General features: G+C 46.6%; 3 protein-coding genes across 3 annotated transcripts; 2 read left to right on the forward strand and 1 right to left on the reverse strand.

The window, feature by feature from the left end:
- Positions 1 to 910: 910 nt before the first annotated feature.
- On the forward strand, positions 911 to 2,341 carry LOC109783561 (uncharacterized). The gene is made up of 3 exons (XM_020342158.4): positions 911 to 1,033; positions 1,151 to 1,303; positions 1,712 to 2,341. The coding sequence occupies exons 1-3, from the start codon at positions 959 to 961 to the stop codon at positions 2,285 to 2,287; spliced, it is 804 nt and encodes a 267-aa protein (XP_020197747.3). The 5' UTR covers positions 911 to 958; the 3' UTR covers positions 2,288 to 2,341.
- Positions 2,342 to 3,776: 1,435 nt separating this feature from the next.
- LOC141020788 (uncharacterized) lies at positions 3,777 to 5,161 on the reverse strand. Its single transcript, XM_073495729.1, has 5 exons — positions 5,040 to 5,161; positions 4,849 to 4,940; positions 4,517 to 4,728; positions 3,935 to 4,404; positions 3,777 to 3,834 (listed from the first exon to the last, which is right to left on the reverse strand). Exons 1-5 carry the CDS (start codon positions 5,159 to 5,161, stop codon positions 3,777 to 3,779), a joined length of 954 nt encoding a protein of 317 aa, XP_073351830.1.
- A 4,672-nt stretch (positions 5,162 to 9,833) lies between these two features.
- On the forward strand, positions 9,834 to 10,447 carry LOC109783562 (uncharacterized). The gene has a single exon (XM_020342159.4). It carries the CDS (start codon positions 9,883 to 9,885, stop codon positions 10,228 to 10,230), a length of 348 nt encoding a protein of 115 aa, XP_020197748.1. The 5' UTR covers positions 9,834 to 9,882; the 3' UTR covers positions 10,231 to 10,447.
- Positions 10,448 to 11,357: the final 910 nt, after the last annotated feature.

Below are 11,357 nucleotides of genomic sequence, written 5' to 3' on the forward strand. Positions count from 1 at the left end.
GCAGTTGCTAAATCGTTGAACACCGGCGCCGTTGGGGTGGTTTGTCGAAACGATCGTGGCGTTTTCTTGGGAGCATCCGCGGTTGTTTTCCAAGGTGTGACAGAGCCTGCTACCCTGGAGGTGTGTGCATGCAGAGAAGCACTTGCTCTTGCGGAGGATTTGGCCATCTCTAAAGCACGTATTGCATCTGACTGTCTGAGTCATTAACGACCTGAAGAGCAAGCGACATCTTGGTGAGTATTGCATGATCCTTAAAGATATCGACGATAGAAAGATGAGATTGCATAGTTGCGAGTTTGTCCACGAGCACCACACATGCAATGGTGAGGCATACAGACTAGCTAGATCGTCCACTACACTATGTATTGGTCGTCATGTGTGGCTTAATGGTCCACCGGATCACCTTTGTATTCCTTTAAACCTGAATGAATGAAATAAAGCGTGGTGTTCTTCTAAAAAAAAGAGCAGCGCCCGGTAGCCAGCTTGTTGTGCTAAAAAGTAAAATAAACTAAGAGCTTGTCGTGACAATCAGTTTGTCAGACGCGTAGTCGCACTCACGGAATGTTCCAATCAGCATGTGAGAGTGAATTGCAAAAAACCACCACATTTGAAGTTAAAGCATCCAATTGCCACCACATTTCCAGCGCGTCCCAAAAATCCACCACTTTACTTGTAAATTTTCTCAATAAAAACAAATGACCGGTTTGCCGCAGTTAACCCGATTTCTGACAGGGCTGGCCCACCCGTCAGGTGCCACGTGGGCGAGGCCAGACGGCGAGTGGGTTGATGGCCGTTAGGGCTGTCGGTACAAAACAGAGCCCCCACTCCCCGCCGCTCACACTCCGCTCACACTCCACTCGCTCACTCTCTCACTCTCACTCCTCTGCTCTGTCCCCTGTTGCCGCTGCCGGAGTTTTTCGCCGCCGCCGGAGGCACGGCTCCCTCCCCGCCGTAGAAGATGCCGTCGTGGAAGGATGGAGAGGAGAGCAGCGACGAGGAGGAGCTGGTCGGCATGGATCTGGAGCAGCACTGGGTAAGATATCTGCTTTGCACCTAGGGTTAGGGTTAGTGTTCAAGTGTTCTTCGATTTGAGACCATGTTTGGAGTAGTTGCTATCTTTTCTGCGGTTCACTAGTGTGCTACAATGCAGGCGAACCCTGACACCACTATAGATCCATCCTTCTGTGGTAGAGCTGCAGATGCAAGCATCACATGTAGACTGCACTTGGCCCCATGCATGAAATATGTTGCATTTGAAGGAAAGGACACTGGGAGGAGGTTCTATGGATGTGCTGTTCCTCATGTCAGTGTTATCCAACGAGGGTTTGTGTTAGTGGTAGTTAGTCTGCAGATTGTTGTAATAATTGTTGTCAGTAAATTCAGTTAATTTGGACTGTCTGCAGTTGCAAGAATCAAATGTAAGTTAGTCTGCAGTAAATTTGCAGTGTCTGCAGTAGATTTGGTAGTTAGTATGCAGTAAATTTGGACTATCTGCAGTTGCTGTCAGTAAATTCAGTTAATTGTGTTAGTGGTAGTTAGTCTGCAGTGAATTCAGTAAATTCAGTCAATTTGGACTGTCTACAGTTGATGAAACATGTTTTTCACAGTGATTTTGCAAGCATCAGTTTCTGTCAGTAAATGAAACATGTTTAGGACATTGATTAAGTAAATGAAACATGTCAGTAAATTAAGTAAATGAAACTTGATGCAGGATGGTATTGACTGTGGAGTTGCTCAGTGGGTTGATGCCCCATGGCCTTCTATTCTGCAAAGATGTTTGGAGAAGATATGGGAGATGTTTCATGAGGAGAATCATGGCAGAATGATTGACCATGAGAAGTATAAGAAAGAGTTGGACAAGGTCAACAAGCAGTTGGATACACTTGGGGATCAGTACAGTCAGCTGGTTGAGGAAGTCACCAAGATGTTTGATTGGGCAGATCAGAACAACAGGGTCATGAGTGATGAAGAGTTCAAGCAGAAGCAGATGGATGTGGACAAGGACATGGAGAAGCTAGCTATCAGCAAGGAGAAGCAGAGTGCTGACTTTGGCAAGATGAAGGAGATGGAGAAGCTGGCTCAGGAGCTGAAGGAGATGAAGTGCATTCTTAGGTCTCAGGGGGAGATCATTAGGAACACAAGGAAGGAGAGGGATGAGATGAAGAAAGAGAGGGACATGCTGGTAGAGGAGAAGAAGAAGATGGAGTTTCTGGTGGGTGATCTTATGAAAGCTGGTCATGGCAACAAGGACAAGCTTGCCAAGATCAAGTCAATCCTTGATGAGTGAACAATGATGTTCATCACCTCAGTTATGTTAAGCTAATATGTGGCCTTGGAACAATATAGCTAGCCTTGGGGTTGTATATTTTGGGAATCCCCTAGTTATGTAATGACTGTAATGATTTTCTACAAAACTACCTCCAGTTAAGTTATGTAATGTATGTAATGACTAGCTACAAAACTACCTCCAGTTAAGTTATGTAATGTATGTAATGACTAGCTGCAAAACTACCCCAGTTATGTAATCTTGTTAGCTTTCTATAGTAAGAGCTATGCTATTATGAATCTGCCACCTAAACAAGTAAATTGTTGATGACCAAGGTGGCCAAAATCTTTTAGAATAGAAAATCAAACAAGGCTTGGGCTCAAGGTGGCCAAAATATTTTAGAATAGAAAAAGCATCAAATCAAACAAGTAAATTGTTGATGACACAAACATGTTCTCAACCATAAAAGTTCTCATCCATAACAATTCTCAAACTTAGCATGGTAACACAAACAAGTTCTCAAGCTAAATACTGGTTACACATAGCAGTTCCCAGGCATAGTTTATGAAATACTTAAGGCAGGCAGTTCAAAAGACAACAGCCAAATTGTGCACTGACTAGTTGCCACTGGCATAAAAGTAACCCCTCATCCTGGTGCTCTGGAACCTCTTCCTTTTAGACCCTACTGTTGCTCCCTCTGTTGTAGTTGCAGCCCTAGGTGCCATGTAGGGCCTTCCACCTCTCCTGCTGGCTGCATTGCTTGAACCTGAAGCTCTTGTGGCAGCCTGGGAAGTAGTAGAAGCATCAATGGTGATGCTTGCCCTTGTAGAAGCAGCAGTTGTTCTTCTTGGCCTTGTAGAAGCAGCAGGCTGGGCAGGACCAGTAGAAGCAGCAGTTGATTTTCTTCCCCTGGTAGATGTAGCAGGCTGGGAATGACCAGTAGCAGTTGTTCTTCTAACCCTAGTAGTTGCAGCAGGTGGTGCACTGGTTGCAGGCTGTGCAGTAGCAGTAGAACTTCCCCCAGCTCCATGGTAGTGAGTTCTGGTTGTCTAAGAAAGCACACATCATAGCCCAACAATTAGGATGAATCAAATGATTAAAACAATGAAAAATGGTGAGGCTAGTTGTTTGTGCCAGTTTCATGGTAATAAGTTGAAAACAATGACAACAGTGTGCATATTCCATACCTTGTGCTTGTCCTTTCTTGCCTGCAGATGAGGCTTCAGGGGCTGAGGGCAGTAGGTGTACCTATGTTTCTGCATCTTGCAGTTGCTACAGGTGATAGTTGCCATCCTTGATGTATCCTTCTTTGTTGGGACCTCAAATTGCCCCTTCCTCCTAGCTGTTTGCTTTCTGCCCTTCTTCTCTTTGAACACTGGTGGATCTATGTCAGCAGTTGGTGTCCTAGGCCAACAGTCAGGCCCTGGTACATGGTAGATGATGTGCTTGTATGTTTCCGTATACAATGGTTTTTTGAAGAACTCATGCACATAGTCTTCTGGCTGCCCCTTCACTCTTGTAATGGCAGAAACTGCATGGTTACATGGCCAACCACATAGGTCCCATTTCTTGCAGTCACAGGTCCACTTATCAAGGTTCACACAGTAGGTAGACTCCCCACTAGTGACTTGCCAAATACCAGGACCTGCCATGTATGCAGTGCATTGCCTTGAGTACTTCTTTGACTCCTCCAACTTCTCCATATAAGTGGGTGTTATCTCCCACTTACTCTTCTCTGTCTTCTCTCTAACTGCTTGGTACTTAACCATCAACTTAGTTCTGAATCCATCTACACAGCTCCTTATTGGCTTGTTCCTCACATCTAGTTTCATCTTGTTAAACACTTCACTAAGATTGTTAACTACTAGGTCTGTCTTGCATGTGTGATCCATAGCATGCCTTGCCCAAGTCTCTTTAGGGATATCACAAAGCCACTTCCAAGCATCTTCATCCTCCTTTCTCAGTTCATTCATTGCAACCTCAAAACCATTCTTGGTGTATGAATATGCAGCATTGTCCATATGCTTCTTCAACTCCTCACTCCTGAAGCCAGCTGACTGGAAATTTGCATAGATATGTCTAAGACAATATCTTTGAGGTGAGTGTGGGAACACAGCTTGAATTGCATTCAACAGCCCCTGTTTAAGTCATTATATAGATGGCAGCAAGTATTAATCATATAACTTCATAATTGCATTGTCCATAATGGCAGCAAGTATTAATCATTCAATTGTGAAATGAAAAATATACCTTCTGTCTATCACAGATGATTGTGTATGTGCCCCACTTGTTCCCCTCTCCAATGCAAGCTCTTAATTGGCTAAGAAACCAAGTCCAACTTTCCTTGTCCTCCTTATCAACAATACCAATTGCAATAGGGAATATGTTGTTATTCCCATCCCTACCAGTGGCAGCAAGTATCTGTTGCCCAGTAGAAAGCTTGATAAAGCAACCATCTAAACCTGTATTAAAGCATTGGGTAGTGAAATGAGTGCATTATTAAGTACAAGATATGGGCAATGAATTGGAGTAATTTAGAATGCATATAATACCTATAAAGGGCCTACACCCATTCAAGAAACCTTCTTTTGAAGCATTTAGACAGTAGAACATGTAGTGGAACCTAGGATTTGGGCTAGGATGGAGCTCAAGCTCTCTGGTAGTCACAATGCATCTGCTCCCAGGGTTGGTATCAAGCACAGCTTGAAGATAATCCCTAAACCTTGTGTATTGTCCCTTCATGTCACCTTCCACCACTTAGATGGCCAATGACCTTGCCCTGTAGGCCTTGGTCTTTGGCACTTCCAGCCCATACTTAGTCTTTGTTCTTTTTAAAATTGCATCAACACCAGCCCTTGGATTATCTCTCAGTTGCTGCTCACATGTTCTGGCCATCCAGTCAACTGTCACTTTGGTTTTTTCTCCATGTGCACCACAAGTGTGCAACAACTTCATCTTCTTGATGCAGAATGTCTTCTCATGAGCAATTGTGGATGCAGTCATGAAAAAAGGACACCCATTGTCCCTTTCTTTGCAATGCACAATGATCCTATCCTTGCAGTTCCTATGGTACTGGAAATTTCTAAGGATTCTGATATGAAAATTCCTAAGTGCTCTTCTAAACTGATACACATCAGTGAAGCACATACTCAAGCAAAGTTGGTCATGAGCATCTGGCTTGGTCTCATCATACCAGATCCTAGTCCTGCCCTCTTGGCTTGACTCTTCCTTCCACAGGGCAGTGGTAGACCTGACTCATCATCTGAATCACTAATGCCATAGTCCCCAGGGAAACAAGCAAAATCATCAGATGGAATGAAATCAGGAATTACCTCAATGTCAGCTTCATGGGTGTGATCTTGTAGTGGGGCCTGCTTTGCCTACTTTCTTGAATGTTTGAGGAAGAGGTGTCTCAGGTTCTGTGTCTGAGTCCTCTGCCTCTGGACACATCTCTTCCACTTCTGTGTCTCCTTCAAAGTGATGCATAGGATCCTTTCTCTGTTTCCTTTTCTGCTTCAGCTTCTCAACGATTTCATCTTCCTCCTCATTACCTATGTCATGCTCTTCCTCCTCAATGATTTCATCTTCCTTCTCAATGATTTCATCTTCCTCCTCAGAGCAGTCCTCACAGCAGTTCAAATCAACAAACACTTCATCATCAGAGGGGCCAACATCTTCCTGTAATTTCTCTTTGCCCTTTGCTTTCTTCAAATTCATGCTCTGTTGTGTGTTAATATATGCAGACTCTTCACCTGGCTCTACAACAGCAATAGGCACAACATAGAGCTCTTCAACTGTGTCTTCAACAGCAATAGGGAACAATACTCCTGCCTCATCTATAGAAATAATGTTGGAATCCCCCACATTACTTATAGGCACTTGTTCCTCCACAATATTTGACCTGTTAAACTCTCCTGGATTAGGCTCATTAGCCTTAATTACAGTTATGTTGAGCACCTTCTACTCAGCATAATAGTCTAGCATCTCTTCCACACTATCTTCACTGTCAATAACCTGCATTCCTGCTGCCCCCTTTCCTTCTTCTTTCATATAGAACATGTAGTCAGCTTCAGTATATCCCTCTTCAGTCTCTAGCAGTGCTAACATGTTAATATAAGTAATTTCTGACAGAGAAATGGTCCTCTCCAAGTTGTCTCTCCCTTGAAAATGGTACCTTATTTCCCATATCTCATCATCCAAACTACAGAAAATTGAGGAGAATTAGTGCTTCATTGATTCTGTTTTAATAATGTAACATGTTATTCAGACAAGATATTAGCACTATCTTCACTGTCAATAAGGACTAAACAAAGCATTCATGCATAAAACCATAAACCCAGAGCTATATTTCCTACTGAAACATGTTGTACAGAAAAGATATTAACTATATCAGCTACAACACTTGAGTAAACAAACAATAATCTTCAGTAAACAAAGCACTAAAATCAAACTGCCCTAAAATCTCCTAAAATCTAACAACCCTAAAATTTCCTAAAATCTAACAGCCCATTAACAACCATACTGTAACATGATAGGTTTATATGCAATCTAACAACCCTAAAATTTCCAGTGAATCCAATGAAGAGAGGGGTGGAGGGGGAAGAAATCTTACCACACGCCGCCGAACCCTGAAGCCCACTGATGGCCTTCTCCCACGCCTGAAGCCCTGATCTTGCGTGCTAGGGCCGCCGCCGCACGGCGCTCTATGTCCCACTCCGGCGGTGAGGGGGGCGAAGGGGATCGCTCCGGTGAAGGAGCCCGCTGCGTCGGCAAGCTACTGCTGCCGAACCAGTTGTCCACCTCCGAGAACCCATCACCATCGCCTCTAGTCCCTCCGCCGCCTGCTGATTCGCCGCCGCCGCCGGTAGGTTTAGCCGCCGCCTCCATCGCAGGACAGAGAGAGAGACGGGGGAAAGAGGGGAGAATGGGCCAAGCAGTCAGAGCCGCGACCGCTTTGACCACGCGCGTGCCGTAACGGCCGTCAACCCACTCGCCGTCTGGCCTCGCCCACGTGGCACCTGACGGGTGGGCCAGCCCTGTCAGAAATCGGGTTAACTGCGGCAAACCGGTCATTTGTTTTTATTGAGAAAATTTACAAGTAAAGTGGTGGATTTTTGGGACGCGCTAGAAATGTGGTGGCAATTGGATGCTTTAACTTCAAATGTGGTGGTTTTTTGCAATTCACTCAGCATGTGACCATCTTCTTTCCAGACAAAATACGCGCTGTAAAGTGAGAGAAAAGCGATTTTCCCATGCACGGAAGGTCCAGTGCGTGCATCCATCGCTGGATTATGCTGGAGATCCGAGTGCATGCAAACTATGCTTCGCGTATACGTATAGAGTATGCCATTCGCATTAATATAGCATTGTATCAAATAATAAATATTCTTTTTCAGGCGGTCTACGAGCTGCTGCTCAATCCAGATGGTAATCTTAAAGTGGCCGATTTACCCTCTTTTGCAATGAGTTTCGCGACTGTTATACCTTGTTTTTGTAATGGCCTATCTTCTTTAAAAAGCCGAAAGATAAGGATTTCGCAAAACTTTTGGGCGGGCAGGGGGCCCCACTACTTCTTCATTCAGGGGCGCGAGCCGAGTGACGTAGGTGCACAAGAGAACTTCGCGCCGGTCCACTTAATGCCATGCATGCGTTTCTCTCTCTCTCTGCTCACAAACTATGACACATGCATGGCTGACAACATCTCCTCTCTTCCTCTCAAAATCCATCATTTTTAGTTTCCTTTACAAAATCTAATATCTTTGAAACCAAAATTCCTTTTTTTGGAAGTTTTTATGTATTTGAACTCATCGCATCAAGACCTTTAGAACAAGATCAACCTTGGATAGATTCTAAACACGTTATAATTTCAACCTTTAGAAATTTGTAATGATTAAATCAGTTATTGAAATGATTTTTAATGAGTGCAATACAAATAAAAATTGAGTGAAATTATTTTATTGAAATTAGTGAAATCGTTTTTCTGAATTAAGCAAAATTAGTTTGTTCCAACTGAGTAAAAGCATTGTTTGGAATGTGTAAAGTCAACATTTTGAGATAAGTGATTATTTTAAATGACTAGAATATGCTTTTTAAAATGAGTCAAATCAGTTTTAGAAAATGGGTGAAATATGCTGATGAAATTGAAACTCAATTAAAATATATTCAATATTAACCTTGTTTTAAAGAGCATGTCGTTAGGAATTCAAATATTTTAAAATATTTTAATATGGAATTAATATTCAACATATATTGACGAATTAATATCTCACAAGAAAATAAAATGCTAGCTTTTGTATAGATAGGCTGGTTCCGCACAGGGATGACATTTAATTTGCATTACTGGGCCCATGTGTCACTTAATGTTGATGAATAGTTCTAGATGTATGAATAGGGTATTCTACAAAGAATGCCAACTAGACCATTCACGGGACGTCCCGTGCATGGTAGAAAATCCAGTCTCTTGTAAAGTGATGTATGTTTGGTGGTAATATCTGTTTCTGTTTGGCTCCACCCTTCCGTGACTCCTCTTTGCTGTTACGAGCGCCCGTGCATGGGAACTAGAGCAGATTAAGCTACTGCATGTGGACGGCTGTGACGGACATAATATAATGTGTCGTCCAATTCAAATGGGGGCCATGAGAGCATCTCTAGCGGACCCCTTAAAATCGCAAAATGTAAAACTGAGATATGGGTTGGAAAAAGTGTATTTTAAGGGTTCATTTTAGCTGCGGCCGAACAGATACTGTAAAACAAACTATAAAACTGGAATAAAGAGCTCTTTCCTCCAGTCCGGCCGCTGCCGCCCATTCCCCTAGCCGGCGGTGCCGGCCACGCCGGTCGCGTCCAACCCCGTCGGCCGCGCCCCATCGCCCGCAGGCCATGCCGCGTCGCCCGTCGGCCGCGCCCCGTCGCCCGTCGACCGCGTCCCGCCCTGTCGGCCGCGCCCCATCACCGCGCCGGCGGCGCCCAGCCTCGCGGGCCATGCCCCGTCGCCTCCGTCGTCCGCGCCTAGCCTTGCCGGCCATGCCCCGCCGCCTCGGCCGTCCGCGCCTTGCGCTATTGCCAGCCGAGTCGTGCCCCTTTGCCTGCCGCGCCGGGAGGATTCTGGCGGCCATGCTGAGGTCATGGGAGGCCACGGCTATGTCGAGCTCGTCCAATTCGAACCGGCGGCGATCGATTGCGGCGCCTAGCGGCCTTTTCCGGTGAGCAGTGATGAATTCGGCGAGTTTAGGGCAGATTCCGGCAAACTCCGCGGCGGCGTGTGTGCTCCGACAAGGTTTGACCGGTATCAGGCCCCCCTAGATTCGGCCTTCCAACCTCCAAAGATAAGGGTTTCGGGTGTGCATTTGCGGTGGCCCTTAAAAATTTTACGGGTTGGACCATTTTTACGGTTTCTGTTCTGGACACTTTTTTCATCCAAAACTGTAAAACGCAAAACAATTACAGGTTTGATCACTTATGCGGGGTCTGTTAGAGATGCTGTGAGAGGTGCCCAGTACCAAACGCCCAACCCACAGGGCCTGCTATAAGCCAGCGCTGCTCCTTGCTACCGAGCGGGGCTCGCAGCACTCTCCTCCACCTCTGCCCAGCACAAACGGATCGATTAGCTAGCTAGCATGGACAGACAGGCGGTGTGCATCTCGCTGGTGATCCTCGCGCTTGTGCTGCTCGCTGGCCCGGGCGCGAAGGCGGCGGCGCTCCTCGGCGGCACTGCCAGCGTCGACGCGGCGCAGCAGCTGATGCCGTCATCGTCGTCCATGAGGCTAGAGGACGGCATGGCGCCGGAGCTCGCCGTGGTGTCCACGGTGGTGGACCTCGGGGTGCACCGGCGCGTCCTCGCCGGCATCGACCCGGGGCCATTGAACGGCAACGAGCAAGCCTGCAGGCCCAAGTGCGCGCAGCCCGGACAGCCGAACACCGGCCGGAACTGCCTCAAGATTTACCGCTGCCCACAAGGAAACTGAGCGGGACAACACCACAGACGTCGATCCCCCCTCCTCCGTCCATGGGTGCATGGGTGCGCTCGCGTTCCATGTTCTGCTTTCATTTCCATTTTGCATTTCAGTACCGCGTCATCGTTGCTATCGTTATGTTTCTTGAAATGTAGCTTGGCATCAAGCAGTCTTGTTGTACTATTGCGCAGTGGCAGCTTGATGATGGTCAAAAGTGAATGTTATCTTATAGGCAGTTTGTGAATAAACACAAGTGAAAACAATTTGTAGTCCTCTTTGGCCAAGGATAACAGCACATCAAGCTGGAACGTCGCACTGCTGGTGGTGTTGCTGTAACATAGGCCGGAAGCCCGGAAGGGAGATCATGCATGCTAACGGTCTGTATTCTTTCATTCTCTATTTCTGTTTTTAACACAGTACAATACAAACGTAGATGTTCATACATACGCACATACATTCCTATAAACTCATGCACGCACACCCTATCCCTATAAGCACTTCCGAGAGACCGAGTACATCGTTTTGAATTGATGAAGTTGCCACAGACGCCTTTGTAGTCGATGGGAGCGTCTCCTCCCACTGAACGCACATTGCTGGAAGGCCTGAAATAAATCCAGGAAAATGCAAGCACCAGTGTCAAGTCTAGGACTTGAACTCTGGTGGGCTATGGATACCACTGTCCTCCTAACCATCCTACCACATGTTAGTTCGCTCTATTTCTACCTAGCGGGACTCGCAACACTCTCCTCCATGGCCGCCCAACACAAACGGACCGATTAGCTAAGCTTGTCATCATGGACAGAAAGGCCGTGTGCATCTCGCTTGTGATCCTCGCGCTTGTGCTGCTCGCTGGCCCGGGCACGAAGGCCGCGGCGCTCGGCAGCGGCACTGGCACTGCCAACCTCGACGCGGTGCGACAGCTGAGGCTGGAGGACGGCGTGGCGCCGGAGCTCGCGGTCGTGTCTACCGTGGTGGACCACGGGGTGCACCGGCGCGTCCTCGCCGGCATCGACCCGGGGCCACTGAACGGCAACAAGCAAGCCTGCAGGCCCAAGTGCGCGCAGCCCGGACAGCCGAACACCGGCCGGAACTGCCTCAAGATTTACCGCTGCCCAGGAGGAAACTGAGCGGGACAGCAC

The sequence above is a fragment of the Aegilops tauschii genome, chromosome 3 (assembly GCF_002575655.3).
Source record: "Aegilops tauschii subsp. strangulata cultivar AL8/78 chromosome 3, Aet v6.0, whole genome shotgun sequence".
Lineage (NCBI taxonomy): Eukaryota > Viridiplantae > Streptophyta > Magnoliopsida > Poales > Poaceae > Aegilops > Aegilops tauschii.